Source organism: Brassica napus, chromosome C7 (genome assembly GCF_020379485.1).
Source record: "Brassica napus cultivar Da-Ae chromosome C7, Da-Ae, whole genome shotgun sequence".
Taxonomy (NCBI): Eukaryota; Viridiplantae; Streptophyta; class Magnoliopsida; order Brassicales; family Brassicaceae; genus Brassica; species Brassica napus.
The window spans coordinates 25775390-25800661 of record NC_063450.1 but is presented as its reverse complement, the minus strand read 5'-3'; the positions used below and the strand labels follow the sequence as shown (position 1 = coordinate 25800661).

At 33.4% G+C, this 25272-nt stretch overlaps 1 protein-coding gene and 1 long non-coding RNA gene across 3 annotated transcripts; one reads left to right on the top strand and one right to left on the bottom strand.

Annotated features, from left to right (window-relative positions):
* Positions 1-13183: 13183 nt before the first annotated feature.
* On the bottom strand, positions 13184-18199 carry LOC106368402 (transcription factor bHLH94-like). Of its 2 annotated transcripts, none has more exons than XM_013808358.3 (3): positions 16964-18195; positions 15969-16352; positions 13184-13456 (listed from the first exon to the last, which is right to left on the bottom strand). In XM_013808358.3, the coding sequence occupies exons 1-3, from the start codon at positions 17402-17404 to the stop codon at positions 13370-13372; spliced, it is 912 nt and encodes a 303-aa protein (XP_013663812.1). In that variant the 5' UTR covers positions 17405-18195; the 3' UTR covers positions 13184-13369. The 2 variants fall into 2 exon arrangements, with proteins under 2 accessions (XP_013663812.1, XP_022556164.1); XM_022700443.2 differs by lacking the exon at positions 13184-13456 and adding an exon at positions 14099-14538 and having other exon boundaries at positions 16964-18199.
* Positions 14629-15528, top strand: LOC106362464. The gene is made up of 3 exons (XR_002657467.2): positions 14629-14734; positions 14814-15004; positions 15155-15528. It is a non-coding gene; the product is annotated as an uncharacterized LOC106362464 (long non-coding RNA).
* Positions 18200-25272: the final 7073 nt, after the last annotated feature.

Here is a 25272-nt window from a genome sequence, read left to right as displayed (position 1 = left end):
TTAAGTATTGATGGAATATAAATTTTTTGATCATTATCAACACACATTTTATTTTCTATAGAAAATGAGTTCATATGTGGTAAACCTTTCACAAACCTAATTTGAGGCGTCGACTCACGAATTTCATTTCCATTAACACCTCCACCGCAACAAATGCATATAGAATATGGAAATCCATCCGAATATGGAAATCTATCCGGATTCATTGTCGGTTCCAAACATTGAATACTCAAAGAGAGTTTCTTAATATGTGGGGTCAATAAATTTGTATCCAGGTATGTAGTGATATATTTATACATTGATAAAACTTGAGTTTATAAGTTTTGTTTCAAGTTTTCAACCAATGATTGTTTTGAACAACTAGAAGGCAATAAATCAAGTGGAGACAAAAGATAAAATTGTTTAGAGGACTATAATTGAGCCAAGCTAAAGCTGAAGAAATTCGCCGAGGTCAAGCAAAGGAAGTTATCCACAACGCGAGTCGGAGAATTCATTATCCAAGCTGAGCCCCTCATAACTCACAAGATTTCTATCACATTGTTTCATCTTTTGTTAAATTTTGTTGCATTTATATGGAATAAAAAGCAAACCAACAAGAGTCATAACTCACAAGATTCCTATAATTATACGGTTGACTAATGACAGTAATTTATCAATCAAAAGACAAGAACCATACAATGGTGAAGATAATAATCCCACGGTATTTACAAAAATAAAATTAATGATAGTAATAATCTCATAGTAGTATACAATTAAGATAATGTAGCTGTTTTGGCATATATTGATATCACAAGGGCAATCCAAAAGTATATAAATAGAGATGTAATTAAAGAAACATTTTAACCATCTACGAATGACTTTAAACAAATTTTCAGTATATAAACAGGAAATTAGTTCTCACATCTATACTAAATCAAAATTATATTTTATAAATTACGCATTACAAAAAAAGAACTATATAACAAATGAAAACAAAGAAACAAATATTATAAACATATTCGGAGTTTATCGCGGATTAACCCTAGTAACTTATACAAAAGAGTTCTTATCTTTAATTTTAATTATTTTGGGTTAAAGTTTCTACACATCTACTCACACAATTTCAAATTTCGTGTAAAAGTTAAAAACCTTTGTAACGTTTGACCATCCATAGTTAATGGGTCTTTCGAGCATTCTGGCTTTTTCTGCATGTGTGCCCTATTTTTTTAAGTCTCGAAAGTCTTGTCTAGTGACCCTGAAACCACCACAAGTTTCATGTGCTTTGGTCTCACTCACACGATATCGTGAATCATTTCTTAATAAGTCATCCATTATGACTGTTTCCAGCTCAACCACGATTAAATTTAAAATTTTCTCTGTATGTGTGCCGAAAAAATAAGTGCGATTTGTGACATAGGTAGCCAAATCAAAATTTTAAAACCTTTTACATATACCACAAATCAGAATATTACAATATTTTTTGATAAAAGAGAGACATAAATTAAATCCCTTATATATTAATTATTCAATATATATTTATTATTTCATAATATGTAAAAAACATATAATACATAAAATAATCTCTTATATATTAAAGAACATGTCAGTCAAGCGATAAAAATTTGACATGTGTAATTGTTTTATAGAAAAAAAATGCATTTTAAAAAATCCTCCGTTTTTAGCTTTTATGAAACTGCAAAATCCCAATCGCTAAAATTTCTCACATCATACTCACACACGTTCTAATTTTAAAAAGAAAATTTCTCATTCCTAAATTTCAACACGTTCATTTTCCTAAATTCTCTCATATCATTATTACAAATGATTTCAACTCCTACATAACCCGCAAGCAAGATTTATTGTTCATCTTTCTTTCTTCTTTTTCTTTTTTTTGTGTTCATGTAGCAAAAAAATCCACACAAACTTATCTCTTGTCTATTGATTTCCTTCTCAAGTTAACGGTCTCTAATTCGTTTTACATGATTCAGGTCGAAGGTTGAAAGTGTTACTTTATTAATTATACTCCACTTTCAAAACTTAATTCTTCAATAGAAAGAAAACTCAGAGCTTTGTCAGCGATTCAACAAAACTTAGGTAAGAGTAAATATGTCGTGTTTTATTTCTTAATTATTCTTGAAGTTTGAGGTTGGTAATGACTGTAGAGGAAGAGGAAAGCGATGGAGAAGAATTCATATATGCAGGTTCAAACAAAAATCCTAAAATGTACTTTATTATTTACCTTTTAGTTGGGTGTTTATCTTTCTACCGCGTTTCAGATATTAAACTTCAATAAATAATTTCAATAAAAGTTTTCATAATTGACTTTTGCTTACCAATTTTAGTATATTAAAATTAAATAAGCTTCTATTTGAAAAAGACATATTTATAAAATAAATACTAATACATCACTACAAGAAAACATAAGTTTAACGACGGCGGTATTCCTCGTGAGTTCGTCGTAAAAGAGGTTTTACGAGGAATTAGCGAGGAAACACTTTTCGTCGTTACTCGTTCGTCGTAACGCATATTTCCTCGCCAATTCGTCGTAACCTAGCGAGGAAAACGTATCGTCGTAAAGACGAAGAACCATATTTCGTCGTAAAGACCACGTAAATATTCCACGTAAGAATGTCGCTATAGTTTCTCGTAAATACCTCGAAAGTAGTTCCTCGTAAACTACACGTATTTATCTCGAAAATATTTTCTCATAAAGTACACGTAAATACCTCGAAAATAATACATCGTAAAGTACTCGTTTAACCTTCCTCGTCATTTCCTCGTAAACTTTCCACGCAAATAAGTCGTAAATTAGCTACGAATTCACTTCGTTTTATTATTTTACAGAATCAAAAAATAATAATTAAAATTATTTAATTTATTAATAAAATTTAAATTTAAAAACAAAATCAATACGAAAATATTTTATACATAAATAAGTTTTGAGTTTATAAATACAACGACGGAAAAAAAAGAACTAAGAGTCGTTAATCGCTCGGTAGAATTCATCACTCCTCCTCTCTACATCCGCCTCGGCGTGTGTGTCGGATGATCACTCGCTTGGAATGGGATTTTTTCGTCGCATGTTCCTCAACAAGGACTCTCATTCCGGATTTGTGGCCTTTATAACGTCCAAGAAGCTCTCGACTCCACCCACACGAGCTGTGAACGCAGATCGCGTCGAGTCCAACTCGTTACGCAGCTGAGCGGACTCTCTACGCAGCTGAGTGACTTCATCTTTCCGTGTCTGACCATAAGACGATGTCGCTTTCGGAACATCTTTGACGGAACCAATCCCCAACGTACGTCTCTTTTTTTTAGGGACAACCTTAAAAACAAAAAATAAATATTGTTAGTAAAAATTTAAAGTTAAATTAAATGAATAATAAAAAAAATTAAAATTTTAAAAAATTTACCTCCTCGTAAATCTTATCCACTTCTAGTGTGGATAAGGTGACGCGTAATCCGTCGGTGGACTGCTGGGTCAGCTGGGTCTGGCGGTCGTCAACCTGAGCAACCAAGTCGTTGAAGATTTGCTCGGACTTGCCATCTAGAAATTGGCCCGCCCTATTCTTGTGGGCCCTCTAGTAAAGTTACATAAGAGACGGGAGTTGTCCCGTCTCTTTGGCCTAAAAAACATTTAAGAAAGTTAGAATATATATATATATATTAAAAAATTAATTAAATAAAATATTTAATTACCATTTCCAAACGGACACCGGCGTGGGGTTTCTGGCCCGTAGAGTGAATCATCGGCCCGTGGCCGTGCTCATCTACCGTGTTACGGGAGGTAGAGCAAGACTGGGCGATTCTAATGGACTCAGGATCTCGCCAAAAACGGATGAGACCATACCACACATCCGTGGTGACCTCAGCGGGTTTGCCATGCTCATACCTCTTCACGATCCAGTCACCCTTCCAGTTGGAGATCGTGTCCAACAAGCGAACTTTCGCCTTCGCGTAAAACGTTTTCCTCACCCTCTCATTGACCTCCATGGACCAATGATATTTTTGCTGTAAAAAACAAATTAAATTAATAATTAGTTTAAAAAAATATATAAATCATGAAAAAATTAAAGTATATATAATTAATGAATAGTAACTTACAGCGTAAATTTTGAACCACGTCTTTCTGTCGTAGATCAGCGTCTTTTTCCAGTTCGGATGTGGCATGGAGAAGTAACCTTTCATCGTGTCGGTTACGTTCGATGCAAGACATCCGTCAACCCCAAACCTGAAAAAAAAAATTAAAATATAAATTATTTATTAATATTATAAAAGAAGTTTAGAAGAATTAAAAAATAATAATTAATGTAACATACCACAAAGTTCTGTCCGGTCGGTCGGGGTGTATGACTGGTAAACCTTCTCTGCCTGGCTGACCGAGAATGTCTTCGACAGTGTACTGCGAGTAAGGAGCACTCGGAGGCACCATCAAATCGGGATGAATCTCGGCGGGCACCGGAGGAACCATCAGAGGAGGCATCGTCGGAGGAGCCATCGGAGGAGGCACAGGAGGAACCGATGGTGCACTAGAAGAAGGCGACCGAGAGACTCTCTGAGAAGGCTGAGTCTCGGGGACAGTCTCCTGACACGAAGAACCGGGAGCTGAAGAAGACGGCGGTTCTAAACGACTACCAGGCTCACCGAACATCTGTCTGTAATGGGGGAGTAAGTCTGTTCTTTCGAATCGTCTGAAAAAAAAATTAATTTTTAAAATTAACATCAACAGTAATTAACAAATTCTATAAATACCAAATTCTATAAATCTAGCTAAATTTCCTACACTAACCACCTAATCAACACTAATTAACATAAAATCAGTAAACCTATATAAATTCTCTACAGTAACCACCTAATCTACCCTAAACTAATCAAATTAGAGAGGAAATAGAGAGAACGTACCATAGCTAAGAAAGAGAGAGGAAGTGGAGAGGAAATGGGAGAGCGAAACTCGCGTGTATATATAAGAAATTAGTAATCGTCGTAATTTCCTCGTAAATTTACGAGGAACTAGCGAGGCCCGTGTTTTTCCTTACGAGGATTTAGTGAGGCCCGCTTTTTTTTTCCTCGTAATGTCCTCGTTGATTAACGAGGAATTAGCGAGGTCCGCGTTTTCCTATTACGAGGTCTTTACGGCGAATTGTGCTTACATGGAATTAACGATGATTATTTTAGGATTCTTCGTAAGGTCCTCGTTTGCTTACGAGGAAATAGCGATGATTATGTTTAAATCCCTAAAATCCAAAACTCCAAACTCCATCTTCCTTGTCTTCTACTTCATATATTCCAAACCCCAAACCGATCTTCCCTTTAATGAGGAACTCGCGAGGCCCGTGTTGGGTTTCCTCGTAATGTCCTCGTTCACTTACGACGAATTAGCGAGGCCCGCTTTTTTATTTACGAGTAGGAGACGAAGCTAATTGGTCGTAAAACCTTTCAAAATTTCCTATAAATACACACATGTTTGCTTCTTAAATCAAAGATAAACTCACCGATTTGCTTCTTAAATAAGAGATAATTACTCACCAGTTTTCTACTCAAATTAGAAAAATTTGAAAAAAAAAAGAAAGAGAGAAAGATATGGGAACACATGTGGGCGGAGACAAGGCTAGACTTACGTAGGTCTCGACTTGTTTCTTCCCTATTATGATGATTCCAGTATCTTTCTTCTCTTCTTTTTTATTGGTCGTTCATTTACGAGGAAATAGCAAGGCCGGTTTTATTATTTACGAGGAAATAGCGACGCCACCGTTTTCCGGTTACGAGGTCTTTACGACGAATTGTGCTTACGTGGAATTAACGAGTCTCGCGTTCTTTTCATTGTTATTTCCTCGTTACCTTACGAGGAAATTATGATGATTATGTTTAAATCCCCAAAATCTGAAATCCCATACCCCATCTTCCTTATCTTCTACTTCATATATTCCAAACCTCAAACCCATCTTCCCTTTAACCTCAATCTATTCTTTCCATTCCAAACCCCAAATTCTAAAACCACAATTCCTTAACTTATAATCTCAATCTCTTATTTCTAATACAAACTCTCATTACCTTACACAAAGTCAAATTATATAAATAGTTTTTCATGATTAAATCCATCAAATCACATGCATTAAGTCTGAAAATCAATCTTATTAAAAACAAATACATCAATCGGATACATCGACATTCTCGTCATCACTAGAAACATCATCATTTTCATTAAACTCGTCTTCAACAGCTTCGCCTGTGGCATCGTCGGTAAGATCTTCGCACTCATGATTATGTGGATCAATGAGAAGGATGTCATCAATTTCTTGTTCAGGTTCTTCGACTTCATTTATCTGTTCTTCTTGCAATGGTGGTTCTTCTCCATTGATGATTCGTCCTCGAGGTGTAACTTTGATCACGGCTAACCAATTTATTCCCGATTCTCTCATCCGAGGGTATGGAATGAAGCTAACTTTGTCTGCTTGTGAAGCTAAGATAAAAGGCTCGAATTTTTTGTACCTGCAAAAATAAAGAAAACGTAGAAATTAATTTATTTTGCTCATGTATGGCAAAAAAAGAATTTGTTGTACCTTCGTCCACCATTGACATCAACTACACCGAATTTGTTAAACCGAACACCTCTGTTGACGACAGGGTCGAACCATTCACATTTGAAGAGGACGCATTTCAGCTTCAATATCCCTGGGAATTCGACTTCAATAATCATCGTCAAGATCCCGTAGATATATGTTTCCCCTTTCACAGATATTCCATAGTTACTGGTCGCCCGCTATCTACCATACTCATATGTGTGAAAAGTATAGCCTCGTGTGAAATACATATGTGATGTGGTGACCTTTACAAGTGGAGATTGAATTATTTCGTGTAACCACTTAGGATAATCTGCATCGTCGTCATAATCAACCTACAAAAATAAAGAGAACGTTGAAATACAGATCATGTATGAAAAAAAAGTTTGATCGACCTGAAAAAATTAAGAGTTTGAGTTAACACATGATTCTTCAACCACTTAATAAAGTGTTGATCTTTCCTTTTGTCTACGTCACTTGTGGATATACCTGGGAATGTTTCTTCGACTTGAGAAACAAATAGGCTTTAAAATCACATTTTATATTAATTAATCTTTGGCAATTATATAATTTATACTTATATGTGTTTAGAAGTGTCCATATTTGTTACCTTTCAAAATAACGCATCAATGGATCCTCGCAATTGAGTATAATATAGGTGTGTGCACTATGAGCGTCTTCTTCACTCGACCACCAAACCTCTTTTAATTTCCCACCGAGTCGCCCAATCTGGCTAAAGATGTCTGGAACACCAGCAACTGCATATGTTGGCGCGACACCACCATCATCATATCTTCTTGGAGCTCTTTTCCAGGTACGTACTTTTGACGCAAAGTAGTACGATGTGAAGTGAGAAGTTTCTTTCGTCAAACTTCCAGCAATTATAGAACCTTCAACTCTTACGAGGTTCTTTGCTTTTCCCTTCAAATATTTCATGGCTCGCTCATACTGATACATCCATCTGTAATGTACAGGTCCACGAAGCAATGCCTCATATGGGCGATGGACAGCTAGATGCTCCATGACGTCAAAAAATCCCGGAGGAATTATCTTCTCCAAGTTGCACAATAAGATGGGAATGTTCTGCTGAAGCTGTTCCATGACTTCTTCTATAAGAGTGTGTGTGCTCAGATCCCTGAAAAATGCTTCAATGCCTTGTATATTCCAAAAATAATTAAACACATTATATTAGTCATATATTATTGCAAACTAAACCATTATAAAATTATTGCGTTATAATATACTACCTGCAAGTGCTTCATGTACGTTTGTTGGAAGTAGCTCCGCAAATGCAAAGGGAAGTAGTCGTTGCATAAAGACATGACAATCATGACTCTTCATCCCGGAGAACTTTTGACCCTTTTCAACACATCTAGAGAGATTTGAAACATACCCATCGGGGAACTTCACTTCTGATGCCACCCAGTTGAACAACACCGACTTTTTTTCTGAAGACAATCTGAATATCAGAACGGGAACTTGTCCATTGATTTTTATATGTAACTCACTTCTTGAGAAAATATCCGGCAAGTCCAACCTCGATTTTATGTTATCTTTTGTCTTCCCTGGGACATTCAATATTGTACTCATGATGTTCTCAAAGAAATTCTTCTCTATATGCATCACATCGAGGTTGTAGCGCTGAAAAAGATACTTCCAATATGGCAACTCCCAAAATATACTCTTCTTGTGCCAGTTGTGATGAACACCGTAAGAATCAGGCTTATTACGAGGGACATGCCAATTACCACCACAACGAACTGTTTCGTTAGCTCTGTAGTAGTCGATTTGCGCTTCAATTTGTTCTCCAGTTAGATATGGAGGAGGAGTGTCTCTTACAACCCTTTTGTGCCTAAACAAATTCTTGTTTCTTCGGTACGGATGGCTAATGGGAAGAAATCGACGGTGATAATCGAACCAACTTGTCTTCCTACCATTCTTCAGTTGAAACGCATCTGTCGTTCCATTACAATATGGACAAGCTAATCTCCCATGTATAAGTCCATCCAGACAACATCCCATAAGCAGGAAAGTCACTTATGGTCCACAAAAGCATCGCTCACATCGTAAAATTCGTCTTCGTTGAGCAGTCATACGTCCTCACCCCTTTTGACCACAAATCCTTCAACTCTTTTATCAGTGGTTGTAGGAAAACATTCAGAAACCTTTTTGGATGGTTCGGACCAGGTATTAATATGGCCAAGAATAGCAACTTCCGTTGCATGCACATCTCTGGTGGCAGGTTGTATGGCGTAAGAAAGACTGGCCACAATGAATATTGTCTCCCTAACATTCCGAATGGACTAAATCCATCTATGCATAATCCGAGATACACATTCCGGCTATTGCTAGCGAAATCCGGATGTACTTTGTTAAAATGTTTCCAGGCTCTTGCAACTGATGGATGAGTCATCTCACCATCCGTCTGAGTATGCTCGGCATGTCATCTCATCTTTCCAGCAGTCTGCTCTGATTGGTACAATCTTTTCAATCTGTCTGTAATTGATAGGTACCACATCCTTTGGTACGGTACCCTATTACGTCCCCGTCCTTGCGGCTTGAATCGTGGCTTCTTGCAGAATCGACATTCTTTTAACTTTTCATCATCTCCCCAGTAGATCATGCAGTTGTCGATGCAAACATCTATCATCTCTGAAGGCAACCCAAGACTATAAACCAATTTCTGAATCTCATAATAAGCTGAATCTCATAATAAGAATCAGCAGACATATTGTCTTCCGACAAATACTCTTTAAGCAAGTCTGCCCATTCATTCATGCAACTTTCAGGTAGATTGTGATCAGTTTTAATATTCATCATTCTAGCAGCCAACGACAATTTAGAGAGACCTTCTCTACAACCACTGTAAAGTGGCTGATTCGCTGCTTTTAACATTTCATAAAACTTTTTTGCATCTATATTAGGTTCTTCATCTTCATCATGAGCTACGAATGCATCAGCTACCATATCATGAACCCTATCATAATCTATCATCTGCTCTTCCTGATGGTAACTATGTTCATTATGCAAATGATGATCAACCGGTTCTTCCTGAAAATTGGTATTACTACTACTAGCTTCATTCTGATCATAATTATAACTTTCTCTATGTTGAAACTAGATATAGTAATTTGGCGTAGCCTCTATTTATTAAATTCTTCCAAACATGTTCACGATTTGCCAATTTCGAATTGTTGCATTTCCGACAAGGACATAACATCTTACCACTTTCTTGGGTGAGCGGTGTGGAATCTGCTTGATGCATAAATGTCTCCAGCCCCGCAAGGTATTCTTTCGTCACTCTCCTGTTAGCATCTCTATGCATATACATCCACCTCCGCAACTCAAAAATATTCCCGGAGCCCGACATTTTTTTTCTTTCACGTTTTTTTTTCTTGTTGGTGTGTTTAAAATGATATTCAAATGTCCATATTTATAGGAAATTTTCGAAACTGGTAGTTGGAATTTTCCTAAGAACTTACGACGAAATTTAGTTAGGTGGCCGAAAAAAACGTGTTACAGCTACAAAGTTGGTGGATTCAAAATTTCCTCGCTAAGTACACGTAAAATATTTCCTCGTAAAGTACACGCTACATTTACGTCGAGTTTACGAGGAAAACGTATTTCCTCGTAAAAACCACGTGATATTACATCGACTTTACGACGAAACTATTTCGTCGTTATTTTACGAGGAAATAACGCTGATTTTATATTTCCTCATAAGTTCCTCGTAAAGTCGACGTAAAATTACGATGATTACTTTTCCTCGCTAAACTTGTGTTTTCTTGTAGTGCATCTGAATGGATCAAACGTAGTCATTTTAACTATATTTAATTTTCTATAAAAATATTATATATATATATATATATATATATATATTCAGAAAATAACAATTGTTGTTTTATCGAGCTCCAGAATATCCAGAATACTGACACATGTTGCAACACTTCTAATCTTAGGTCTCCATTTTATTCAGCTCCAGAATATGTAACAAAAATAATGTTTAGAACGTTAGAATTTTATGAACAAAATAATTTAAATACAAAAAAAAAACTGACCCGCCCATAGCGCGGGATACAACACTAGTTTATATATATAATATTCATTCCGTGCAAGTCGCATATCTTGATTTAGTTATTATTATTGTACAACATGTCACCTAAAGAACACTAGGCATGCATATAGTATGACCATTAGCGAACAATATCACAACCTACACACTTAATCCATTTTATAAAAAAAAATTAAAACCTTTCTTTCTACAATATTATGACATATAACAGAGGCCAAAATTTGAGAGAGAGAGAGAGGCGACACTAAATGCGACTAGGGTTTCGTCGTTAGGTCTATGCCGCCGGTGTGACTCACGTCCACCGACGATAATCTTCTTCTGCCATGGCTTCGGTGGTGCTTGCTCGGTTTTCATCTTCGACGAGTCCAGTCCCAGTTCCAGATCCAGATTCGCCTTTCACCTTCCTCTCAGATCTCTTTGTTGTGGTTCCACCTCCGTAACCATCAGATTCATTTATTTCTCTATGTTTCAATTGTTTCTGGTTTACTCATTTGGCGGCGGTGGTCTTCTTCGCAGCTTTCAGACTTCATAAAGCGGGGCTTTGTCACCTCTGAGTTTGTAGCTGTAACGTCCCCAAACGTTCATGTTAAGATCTTACCGACTAGTCGGTGAATGAAACTTGGTTTGAAGCTTTAAAACTTGGAGGTTTTGGGAGGCTTATCTATGGAAAGTGTGAAGCCCGTGACTCCCATAGCTCCTCTATCAGTTTGTGCATAGGCCAGTCCCTTGCTGACGTAGTTTTAACGATGCTTGAAGCTCTTCAATCAGCAAAGACTTATAGAATCTCAAGTCTTCAGTTACTTTTGGACTCTACTGTCCTTTTCTCTGCTATGTGTTCATGGCTATACTTGATTAAGATCACAGGTTTTCTTTGCAGGAACCTTTTCACTCCAATATCTTGTAGTTTTAATCAATGCACAGCAACTTGTTTAGCTGTTGCTTTCACAATGAGTGTTGTATCGAAACTATTGTAACGACCCGGTTCTCTAAACCAATTGGTTTAGTTTTAATTGTTCTAAATCAAATAAAAACCTAGCTGCCCTTTTAATTTCTCACGTGTGTTTATTTATATAAATATATCCTTCTTCTCCTTTTACCTAGTGCCGTCAACATGAGCCGTGAAAGAAGTCTTCGTCGTTGCCGTTTAACTCCATCTCTCACGAGCTTCATCTCCTCCCCATCTCTCTTGCTCATCACCTGTGTCACTTTCTTCTTCTCCTCCCTTTTGTTCATGTGTTGGTATGTTTGATGACCGAGAAGACGTGACGCATCCACCATCGAGGCTCACCACCAGTCACTACTTTTCACAGCCTGTCCATGGATCACCGCCGCGGAGACTTGGTTCACACCGGAGGAATTGCTCTTGTCACTAGAGATATGGATCTCTGGAGCTTTAGCTTTTCCGAGAAGGTTATTGCATTTTGTAGTTGTTTCTTTTGCCGCAAGCAACGTATTTTATTATTGAAACCAAAGCTAATATTTTGTACTTATTTATTCTTTTTATGGTATGCCCTTATGCAAACGTGCTTTGGATCGTGTTAAATCTCCAATGAAGTTGGCAAACCCATTGCTTGCATGATCCAAGGTGAAACCCTAGGTTTATTGGTAATCAAGTTATCTTGGTTGTTGTCAGATTCATTTCCGGTTCTACTATTGGCTAAGACCAATAAGGTGAGGGTCTATTCCGTTAAATCTCGAACTAGCGTAGAACTCTTTCTATGGTAATTTAGTTTTGACATTCATTGTAAATCAGAATTAGGGGTCTAGAAGATCCAACTCTTGATTGAACTGAGTGATGTTAAATGGTGATATATATATATAGTTATAAATATAATAACTGTGTGGAGATTGCGGGGCCAAAGACGTCTGAGCTAGCGACGCAAATGTTCGAGAGATTGCGGGGTGTAGATACGTTTGCATAGCAACGCAGAGCAGAGATTGCGGGGTGCAAAGATGTTTGCATATAGATGCAGAGCATACACTGCTGGGGTACAGAGACAGACTTTTGTACTACCGGCGCAGTTGATATTGTATATCCTTATGAGGAGAATGCAGGGTGTATGGACTAGCTTTGTGGTATCATCACATTGTTTGTTTTGTGTGATGCTTTAGGCGTTGTGTTTGTTCATGTTAGAGCTAAATTCCTATAGTGAGAGTTCTATTTACTGTGTCAGTGGTTTGCGTTTTTAGCATCTCATATCTCGCTGAGTGACTCCTATGTTACTCACCCTCTTTCTTTCCATTGCAGGTGAGCTTGCCGAGTAGTTGAATATCTGGACGGTTTGGTGTCTTTGGGATAATTGTATTTATTTCGGTTTTAGTTAATGATTTATACGACTTTTACATTTGATTTATTTGACATATTTTTATAATTTAATTTAAAGATGTATTTATTTTGTATTTATTTTATTAAATGTTTTTGTATTTTAATCGGTTTTGAATAACACGTTTTAATTTGATATTTTACCGGTAGTAACACGCCGGTCTCGAGAGAAGAGGAGGAGGAGACGGGTGTTACAACTATGCTCTTTGATTACTCTGTTTTGAGTTACGAAATGAAACTCTTGACGAAAAAAAAAAAAACAGAGGCCAAAAACAACCTATGCGTTACAGGAAACATTCAACTTACATTAAAAAGGAGAGAAACAGTAAAAGAAGTACAGGAATTAGATGAGTTTGTACTTCAATTATTTCCAGATAAATATAAAGGAAAATACACATTTTGAAACTAAATGACTCAATCTTATATGAGAGATTATTATGACTCTTCTTGAATCCTCCTTATGATTTGATTCAGAGCTGTTGCAATGTCCTTCACGGTATTCAGATGGCTCCCTTCTTCAACCTGAACAAACTATTTTTCTTAATAAAATAGAAGTGTATATAACGATTCTTGGAAAAGGTTAAAGCTGACCAAATAAATGTACATTTTATAGTAAAATATATATTTTGTTAAGAAACGAGCTTAATCTGAATCAAGTGATGGCCTCACTTGGTTGTCCCTACGTATTTTTTTAATATGACGACTAAACGTCCACACTACATACATATTCATACAGCTCGTGAATATAGACGACTCGTATTCGTCATTCGTGTGTTGTTCTAGGTTGATCACTTGATGCTTAGATATTGCATGCACCATTTTGATACTCAATTCTTTTTGAATAAATATATCTAAATGATGATTTTGATGAGTTTGACGCCCGACTATTGAGGTCAGCCTTAAGAACAGCATTGACTATGGTATTTAGACTAGAGTACTTAGAAAAATAAGAATAAAATAGTGGATGGGTCCCATCATTTTTGAAAAATGGGGTGTTTCTGCGGCCTAAATAAGCAGCGATGTTGGAGAGGATTTTCAACTGTTTGCCAGCCCCACTGACACGTTGCGGTCCGCGATTGGTGGATTTTGAATTTTTTTTTTTTTCTTAATCAGAAAAAAGAAAAAAAAATAAAATAAAAATTAAAAAAAATAAAAAAATAAGCACCCCGAATGGGGTGCTTGGTTAGTGTTGCTCTAAGAGCAAGTCCATTGGGAGTGTCTAACAACAGGTTCCTAACAAAAGTTGAATAAAAATAAATCAAAAAGTCCAAAATACTGAAGAACCGCTGCCTGAATTGGGCTTTTTAGAGAAGCTAAGAAGCCCTAACGTGGCAGCTTGTGATTCGCCCACATATCCATCGCTCTCTCTCTCTCCTTCGTCTCTCGACTTCTCCGTATTCTCTCTCGTGTCGATTCTCGTCGTCTCTTTGGAATCTCGTCGTCTCTCTCCTCTCGAATCTCGTCGACTCTCTCGAATCTCGCGAGGAAAGTGTATGCTGTGGAAGCTACTTCATTGGCTGATCACGCTTGTGCTCTTGTCAAAGCTAACAATCTTGAACATGTTGTGGAAGTCATTCAAGGTTCTGTCGAAGATATCTCTTTGCCTGAGAAAGTTATTGTTTTCAATTTGGTTTTGAGTATTAGACATTACATGGATCTGATATGTTGTTATATGTATTCAATTTAATGAGCAGTTGATGTGATTATCTCGGAGTGGATGGGATACTTCCTTCTGCGTGAGTCCATGTTTGATTCTGTGATTTGTGCTCGTGACCGTTGGTTGAAGCCCACCGGTGTCATGTATGTTGATTTCTGTTAATTGAAATATGCATCATAGTTTGGTTTTGTTGTTGTAAACTAATAATGTTGTTACCAATAGGTATCCTAGTCATGCTCGCATGTGGTTTGCACCTATCAAATCCAACATGGCAGATCCGAAGAAGAATGATTTGGATGGGGCAATTGCGGATTGGGATAACTTTTCAGATGAGATCAAAACCTACTACGGCATTGATCTAGAGCGTTTTAACAAAGCCTTTTGCTGAAGAGCAAGAAAAGTATTACATACAAGTAGGTCACTTTTGTAACTCTTTTTGCTGCAATGTTTTGGTTTTAAAGACTTGATATAAGGTCCCTAGGTGTCTGATGAACAATTAGTAAACTCTTAAACATTTTTGCTCTGTAATTTGAATGAAAACTCATTTTTTTGTTGGGGGGCAGACGGAAATGTGGAATGACTTGAATCCACTTCAAGTGATAGGTACACCTACAATTGTCAAAGAGATGGATTGTTTGACAGCTACCGTCAGTGAGATCGAGGAAGTCAGATCTAATGTAACGTCAGTCATCAATGGACAGAACACAAGGCTATGTGGTTTTGGTGGATGGTTTGATGTTCACTTCCGGGTTAGTTCATTTACATATTCTTTGTGTTGGCGTCACATTATGTGTTGTTTTAGTGGATGGTTTTGTGTTCGTGTTTACTTGTGACAACATAAACGACAAGAGCATGTTTTCTTTATAAACTTGTGACAACGTAAAAGAAGAACTTGTATAAATTTTTTCAAACGACAAGAGCATGCTTTTATTTTAAATCATCATTCTAGTTTTAAAAAAAAAATAATAATAATTTTAAGAACCCCTATGAGGTTTTCTCATTGGAGGAGGAAACAACTAATTACACTAACTAAGGTTCTTAAGTGTCCAAATCATCTTATTAACTATTAATTTTATCTTACGAGCCCATTAGAGGTTCTAATTGATGGAGGTGCTCTAACTAACCAAATGAAGTAAGAAAAAAAAGCAAAGAGGGTGATTTTAGTTTTTCTTTCCAACCCTTTTATTGCCCAGACATAGCCATAACTAGTACTAATCCAGTTTCCCCCCAAACAGTATAAGAGACAAAAAAAAGTAAATCAACAAATTGAAACTATATGCACCACTCGGCAATTAATCACTCTAAAATCTCATGATTATTCTACATGCAATCAAACAAATTTGATTAGAAAATAAAAATTAGAAAATGTATACACACCTTGACGCTGATGGAGTAGAGAATCAAGTTATCCAGAGTGGTCACATTGAGATGAAGAAGAGAGAGCCTTAAGCTCTGTATGGAAGCTACGAGCTTAAGAAGCTGCCTTGGTTTCTTCTTCGCCATTATCTTGACGTTCGCGTGGCCTTCCGCCACCGTCACTTCTATTTCCGCCGGTGAAGATGAGCTTTCCACTTCTGATAATGACTTTTTCGAGTACTGAGGGAAAGTGAAGAAATCTGAGAAGGTAAACACCAACGAGCTAGTGCTTGTGTCGGCTTCATGGCTCGTGGTCGTGGTTCTCCTAGGCTCCATGGACTGTAAGATGTGCTCTAACTTCTTTACGTAGTTAATGGCTCCTCCTACTATCGACGCTTGATCTCCCTTTACCACCAAAAAACTCATTCAAATGAGATATGTATGTGGGTGGTTAATACAAGATTTGAACAAATCTTTGAACGTTGGATAATTACATAATATATCAATCTAATTGCATACAGTTATGATTGCTTTTTTGTTGCTAACAAATTGTATAGAAATTCCCAATATTCTTAAATCATTTATATTCTAATAAATTGTTCTCAAATGATGTTTTTGTTAAATACTAAAATGTGTAGTATAGTAGCTGTATATATATATGTATAAACCGCATCACCCATTCTGCCATGCATAGAAGTGTGTACATCATAGATGTTTTGTTAATAAACTGAATATTAAACATCCAAATACCAAATATCATGCACAAGTTTATTCGTTACTAAATGTTTTTTTTTTTGATCAAATATTCGTTACTAAATGTTAATATATATTTCTAAAAAGAAAACGAGTTCTATTTCTCTGGTTTGAACAGACCTCAAAATACGTAAAAAACTAAAACTATGCCAAGGAAGTAAAAGGATACGCATATGTGAAACATCTATTAATAATTATGGTGATCAAATGATATAAATAGTATATACGTCTATGTGTGTGAGAGTTGTCAAAGACTAAATTACCCTTTGAGCATATGACGACGGCATTAGAGAACGGAGCACGGCGAGGTACTCGTTCATCTGTTTCCGGCGATTTCTCTCGACGGCGATGTGAGTCATTCTCTGGTTCTCGATCTCTTCCTTGTTCTTATTGCTCCTTGTTCTCCTCCTCTTCCTCCTCTGCTGCACAGGAGGATGATTTTCCACATCAATGGCGGGAAGATCAAGCTCTTCTTCCAACGAAGGGACTACAGGGCACTGATGATGATAATGGTCTCCCCATTGACGTTCTTCCTCCTTATCGTTTTCCACAAATCTCTGTTCGTGCCCTAACTTATGAATGTTGTTCTTTGTATCTTGAGATACTATCTCTTCTTGGTAGTAAAAGTCGTGGAACATGAAATCTTTGCAATTAGAAAGGTATCCGAATGGATCTTGCGGGTTTACGACAGCCTCCAAGGGCATTCTTTTAGCTTGAGATTGTTTAAAATATAAACTCAAGAATATGAAGAGAGATGAAACAAAATTAAGACATAAAGTGTTTGTTGCTCTCTTTTTTTTTGTCTTGAGGGGATATAAAGGCAAAAGGGATAAGACCCACTAAAGGAAACTAAGATTGTTATTAATGATATAATGATCCCTTTTAGATTGATTCTAGAAATATTACTCACTGGCATGGAGGAAGATAGGAGAGTGAAAGAGGAGTAATTATGAGGATCAACAAAGTGGTGTTTGTTTATTGTGGGACTTGCGGAATTCGGTCGATAGAGAGAAGCTTTGTGAGGCTATAAAGCTAACTATTATTATACTTTATAGAAGCTCCCAACAGTTGACCCAAAAAAAACCTCCGATCGAATCCAACACGAAATAAAAATAAAGAGGAGATAAAGTGAAATTGTAATAATACATAATGAAACTACTTGTGCATAAAAATATCTATTGTACACGAATAATAGTAAAAATATAATTACGTTGTAATTTCTAATATTTGAACCATTCCTAAAACCATTAGCAGATAACTCTTTTTAATCCAAAGTAATTTAAGAGTAAAAACTATTTATCAATTAACTCAGTGTATGCGAGTAAGAAAAAACTCAGTAATTATAACTAAAATCTTTCATGTATCAGCCATCAGGTGAGGGAAACTTATAAAACCGTAGACTAAAAATCCACATATGAACATGCGACTAACCGTGCCATCTCTATGACCCTTTCTTGTATGCTTATGATGCTATTTTGTATCCGTCACATTACTCTCATTTGCAAAATAGAGTGGAAACGATAAGAAGACATCACAATCTTCTTTGGTTCGTCGTGTTCTTTTTGGCTGCAATAACTAGTCATTGGCGGATTCTATTTATAAGTTCTTTTGAACTCTTTATGTCACTTACTCGTGATTTTTTTAAGGTTTATTTAATCTTTTTAAAAATTGGTTGTTTGAACTTTGTTTTTTTTATGGCTTGAAACTAAACAGTAAAAAAAAAGATGGTTGAACACTATACAAATGGTGATGGCATAAACTGAAACAGTTTATAAGAGCATTTTTAAGAGTAGCTTTAATTATGAGTTTTATGTTTTCCAAAAACGACAGTAAAACTTCAAATTTTAAAGTTTTTAATAGTAAATTTTTTTATTTGAAATTTCACCATTCAATCATTATATTTAAGTTTTCATATTTTTAAGATCTTAGAGTAGTCTACCTTCTAAATAATATTGTTAGCTTTTGTATTTATCATTTTAGTTCTTATGATTTTATAATTCACTAATATTTCATATGCAAAAATGCTAATTTAGTTCTTAACTAACATATAACTAACAAATATATTAATATATTATTTTAAATTTGTTAATTAATCATATATAAGAACATTGCAAAAATAATTATATTAAGTAATTTAGCATTTTATTTATATTTTTAGTTTAATTTTTAAGTTATCACTTATTATAATATGAAATATTATCAATCAGTTTTGTATCTAATACTTTTTGATGTATGTTTTATTATTTGTAAAAAAAAATTACATTGTAAAACAATATTAAGGACTAAAATGGGAATATGAATAGTTTTGAAAGTTATATTGAAAGTTATATTTAAAGTTCTACAATTAGAGAAAGCACCCCTAAACCTCAAGACCAACCTTAAAATAAGGTTGTTATTGGAGATGATGTTATTAGGCGAATTAACAATTTTCAATTGGATTGTCGGGATAATGCGATTATGGGTTGGGTGTTAATTTGAAAATTGTGAAAACAATTTTGAACATAATATAATTTGAAGCAATAGTTAGTGCGTTTAAAATAAGTATAAGTTGATTTTTAATTTACTGTTTACTTTGTAGTTAATTCGTCAATTAAAATGAAAAATAATAATTTTAGGTTTCGCATTCACATTTGGTACCAATTTGTTGGTCTAAAATGCTACCATAAAATGATTTTATATAAACCGTCCAACTCCGTAAACTTAATGAAATCCATTAATCAGCTTGAATCTATTATTACTAATTACTATTAGATACATAGAGATAGAGGGATATCGATACACATGTTTACATAAAACGTACAACTTCGCACGTGTGATGATAGTAGACCGGTCAACAGGAGAAGCATTTGAAAAATTAGAACCTTAATTTTGTATTAATTAAAAAAACTTCAAATCCTATGTGGCACTCTAAATGTCTTATAAATTTCATTTCAAAGAATTCTAGAGCATCTAATATAAAGTATAGTTTAAGCTAATGGTTTCACATTATTTCATAATTATATAACACTAGAAAACATTATATTAACCTAAAATATAGGAAGTGTGTATTCTTTCCTTAAATAAAAGCTACGGAATTACCTAATATGATTTACATATATATGGCAATTAATGATTATGAATAATAAAGATTTGATAACAATTTTTGCATCTTCTTCATTTTTGTTTAAATTTATATTATTAAAAAAAATTAAAAAATCACATTAACCATATAATAAAAAAATTAGATTTTTTCTTATATGTTATATTTTGAATTTTTTAAAATGACTTTAAATTACAAAAATGAGGAAACTTATATGTTATTTTAAAAAAAAAAACGATTTTAAAATACAAAAAATAAGGACACCTTATATGTTATATTTTTCTTATATGTTAGAATTTTCTTATATGTTATATTTTGAATTTTTTTAAAACAAATTTAAATTACAAAAATGTAAGTTTTCCTTAAGTAAACGACTAAAAACATTAAAATGACATGTATCAATTCGATGGTTGATTTGAAAGCTTTCAAAACTATATGGAAGATAAAAGTCAAAATAATTTAACCGTGGAAACAATATTGTTCACATTTTTCAAGAATGTGTTTGATGAAAAAAAATAAGGTTTGTATATCTTAATTTGTTTAATGTTCACTAGAGAACATTATATTAACCTAAAATATAAGAAGTGTGTATTCTTTCCTTAAATAAAAGTTACAGAATTACTTAATATGATTTACATATATATGACAATTAATTATTATGAATAATAAAGATTTGATAACAATTTTTGCATTCTTCTTCATTTTTGTTTAATTTTATATTTAAAAAATAAAATAAACAATCATATTAACCATATAATAAAAAAATTAGATGTTTTCTTATATGTTATATTTTGAAATTTTTAAAATGACTTTAAATTACAAAAATGAGGAAACCTTATATGTTATATTTTTTTTTTAAACGACTTTAAAATACAAAAATGAGGACACCTTATATGTTATATTTTTCTTATATGTTAGATTTTTTCTTATATGCTATATTTTGAATTTTTTAAAACGACTTTAAATTACAAAAATGTAAGTTTTCCTTAAGTATACGACTAAAAACATTAAAATAACATGTATCAGTTCGATGGTTGATTTGAAAGCTTTCAAAACCATATATAAGATAAAAGTCAAAATAATTCAACTGTGAAAACAATACTATTCACTTTTTCAAAAATGTGTTCGAGAGAAAAAATAAGGTTTTTATGTCATGATTTGTTTAATGTCCACTAGAAAACATTATATTAACCTAAAATATAAGAAGTGTGTATATTTTCCTAAATAAAAGCTACGAAATTACCTATTATTATTTACATATATATGGAAATTAATGATTATGAATAATAAAGATTTGATAACAATTTTTGCATCATTCTTCATTTTGTTTAATTTTATATTATTTAAAAAAATAAACAATCACATTAACCATATAATAAAAAAATTAGATTTTTTCTTATATGTTATATTTTCAATTTTTTAAAATGACTTTAAATTACCTCATTATATGTTATATTTTTTTTAAAAAAACAACTTTAAAATACAAAAATGAAGATACCTTATATGTTATATTTTTCTTATATGTTAGATTTTTTCTTATATGTTATATTTTGAATTTTTTAAAACGACTTTAAATTACAAAAATGTAAGTTTTTCTTAAGTATACGACTAAAAACATTAAAATGACATGTATCAATTCGATGGTTGATTTGAAAGCTTTTAAAACCATATGGAAGATAAAAGTCAAAATAATTCAACTGTGAAAACAATACTGTTCACATTTTTCAAGAATGTGTTCGATGGAAAAAATAAGGTTTTTATGTCATAATTTGTTTAATGTCCAATCCGATCAACCTATGATGTATTAATTATAGTTTTGTTCCATTATTTTTAATAAAAATTGGTCTGATCCATCGGAAAGAAATTATATAATAACAACAAAAAATATTTTATATATATAAATAAAATGGTCAAATATATAAAAGAAACTATCGATAATATATACAAATAAACTCACCATGCGCAAGGCGCACGAAAAAATAAGGTTTTTATGTCATAATTTGTTTAATGTCCACTAGAGAACATTATATTAACCTAAAATATAAGAAGTGTGTATTATTTCCCTAAATAAAAGCTACGAAATTACGTAATATGATTTACATATATATGACAATTAATGTTATAAATAATAAAGATTTGATAACAATTTTTGCATTCTTCTTCATTTTTTTTTATATTATTAAAAAAAATAAACAATCACATTAACCATATAATAAAAAAATTAGTTTTTTTCTTATATGTTATATTTTAAATTTTTTAAAATGACTTTAAATTACAAAAATGAGGAAACCTTATATGTTATATTTTTTTTTAAAACGACTTTAAAATACAAAAATGAGGACACCTTATATGTTATATTTTTCTTATATGTTAGATTTTTTCTTATATGTTATATTTTGAATTTTTTAAAACAACTTTAAATTACAAAAAATTAAGTTTTCCTTAAGTATACGACTAAAAACATTAAAATGACATGTATCAATTCGATGGTTGATTTGAAAGCTTTCAAAATCATACGGAAGATAAAGTCAAAATAATTCAAGTGTGAAAAGAATACTGTTCACTTTTTTCAAGAATGTGTTCGATGAAAAAAATAAGGTTTTTATGTGATAATTTGTTTAATGTCCAATCCGATCAACCCATGATATGTATTAATAATAGTTTTGTTCCATTATTTTTAATAAAAATTGATCTGATCCATCGGAAAGAAATTATATAATAACAACAAAAATATTTTATTTATATAAATAAAATGATCAAATATATAAAATAAAATATCGATAATATATACAAATAAACTCATCATGCGCAGGTCTTATCCTAGTTACAAATTACTATTAGATACATAGAGATAGAGGGATATCGATACACATGTTTACATAAAACGTACAACTTCGCACGTGTGATGATAGTAGACCGGTCAAGAGGACTAAATAAGAGATTCTATTTGCAGGCTTTTTTGGGTCGTCTTGTTACACTCATGCTCGATTTAACTTTAAAACAAAATAGTGTATTTCATTAACAATGGCTTAGTATTTAGTTAAACTAACAAATATTAAATTAAACTGTATTAGATAAGAAAAATAATCAACCAAAAGAAGATTTATTTGGCCGGTGGATTTCGCATAATGTCAGGTTTAACAAAACTATTTCCTGATGATATATCATATATGCATTTTTAAACCGATATGTCCACTTGACATTATAGCACAAGTAGTGTATATAAAAATCTTCATTATCAGCAACAAGCCAACAATCGATTGAAAATTAGGTGGCATCTTTAGATTATTATTATAATCACTCTGGAGATAAATAATAGTTATAATCTATTTTTAATATGAATAGAAAGGTTGATGGATGTGACTAGGGCTGTTTTGTAATCAAATCGGTCGGACACCGGGATCTTAAAATCTGAACCAATATGGCCCCCAAACAAAAATCAAATGTGAACATGAAACTTCAGGACAAAATTTCATGATGATGCAGAAAAATCTTATTCGATGCACTTGAAATAAAGTTTAAGCTGTAGTAATCCATGTACCTAATGCTGTATATATATCATCCAAACGTACTAATTGTCGAAATTTTTTATTGGTTAATTATCATCTAAATGTCTGAAAATTTGTTCGATAATCCATTTCTGTTTTAGAATAAATTACGTATAGTTTTCAATCAACCGAATGATATTTACAAAAAAAAAAAAAATCATATGAGGGTATCTTGTTTTTGCTGTAGACTTTTGAAGTGAAGTTTCATTCTTTTAAAAATTAAAAATAAGAGGAGAAGACATCAGCATACGTCCAGAAGAGTCTCTCAGGTACTTTCCTAAGAACACAGATTACAGTTTTCCAATGGGCTTGTTTTCTCATGTCATCCTCCGGAACATTTCCCTTATCATCTTTTTTTTTCCCTTATCATCGTTAATACCTTTGCTTTTACCTTATCATCGTTAATACCTTTTTGTTTTTCTTAATATTTGCTTTTATTTTATTTTTAGTTTAAATCAAAGCAATTAATTATATGCGTATAATATATTTTTATATTGAACTCTCAGCAGAATATACAATTTTTCCGATGATAATTAATCAATTATAGATAATATATAAAGTCCTTCCTTTTTTTTTGTGCACAATATAAAGTCCTTCCATTTGTTAAAATAAATGTAAGTGTATTTTACACTCCGCTTTTAGAAATCTAACGTAGATGTTTTATAAATTCTCCACATGTATTTGATATATATATATATTTATGGTATTCTGTAACTTTCTCTGCGACTGTATTTTATTAGTGGACATATATAGTTATATATACAGACTAGCCATTCTATTTTACCATCTATGTTAATTAATTTCTTACTGTATCGATTATAACGTGCTCACATTTATGTTTAATTTAATATACATATTAAACCATTATGCTCTTCATTTCTAATCTGATTAGATCATCGCTGTTCCTATTTTATTTTATCTAGATGTTACTGGCTTTTCTTGATTGTTCAATGTATTTCCGGGATCTTTGGTTTAGTAATATCTTCTTGCCTACGTAATAATTTAAATAGAATAGGTTTCTTTATTTATGTCAAGAATTAGAGCTCTAGCTACTTAATTAGTATCACTAGAGGCCGAGCTCCGCGCAAGCGCGGGGTTATTTGTGTATGCTGTTGTTGTTCAGTTTTACTTAGTGTTAGATTTGTTAGTTATGTTGTTCTTACACTTGTGTTGGTGTGTGCAGTTATTTGGCAAAGCAGAGGGTCGGAGGTGGTGGAATTAGTAGGGAGGCAGTTGTTTGTTGTTGATTACGTGTAAGACGCTTTGTGAACGAAGACCAGTTGATACATATATATTTTTTGTATTTAGTTATCTGCATCCCAATTCCCACCGAGGAACATATGATGGTGTGTTTGTGTCACTTTTTCTGGGGTTTTTGTTTTGTTTTGGTGGCTATTGGATTTTAGTTGGTTTCTTTGTTGCATTGTTTAACGTCGATGCCATGTAACTATCTGAACATGTTCTCATGCATGAAGCAAAAGACATGCTTATTTTCACGAAATGCAAAGACCCATCAACGTTCCCCTTTATTTAAAAATCAAGTAACTCTTCTCCTGGTGGGAGATAGTTTGCAGATAATTAAAGACAACCAAATTTGAAAATAGGAAAAAACATACGAAAATGGTTATTTCATTGACACATAAGCTAAGTGGAGATGACGGTTTGATGGACTTGAAACAATCACTTACATGCCTCTTTTCTTCGTTTTCAAAGCTTGGTATTGCTTCATCAACTTCTTCGGCTCTCTTGGGCACATGAACCGTGTAGCTAACAGTTGCTTCTGGTAGTATAGATTGGGAATCCACGTCTGGAGTTTTGTTGCTGCTGGCAGTCTGAAACACAGTTGTACGTTCGTGTTATATTAGATGATGTTATTATGTTAGATATATGCATGAAAGTACTATATTCAGCAGAAATTGTTTAGCATCAACATGTTTCTTAAGAA

What these genes read in the sequence shown, in the direction of transcription:
- LOC106368402 (XM_013808358.3), bottom strand. Translation starts at nt 17,404, where the DNA reads ATGCCCTTGGAGGCTGTCGTAAACCCGCAAGATCCATTCGGATACCTT. An exon ending in CGTCGTCATATGCTCAAAGG is followed by an intron (nt 16,353 to 16,963) that starts GTAATTTAGTCT and finishes TTGGTGGTAAAG; the next exon opens with GGAGATCAAGCGTCGATAGT. An exon ending in TCTACTCCATCAGCGTCAAG is followed by an intron (nt 13,457 to 15,968) that starts GTGTGTATACAT and finishes TAGTTTGTTCAG; the next exon opens with GTTGAAGAAGGGAGCCATCT.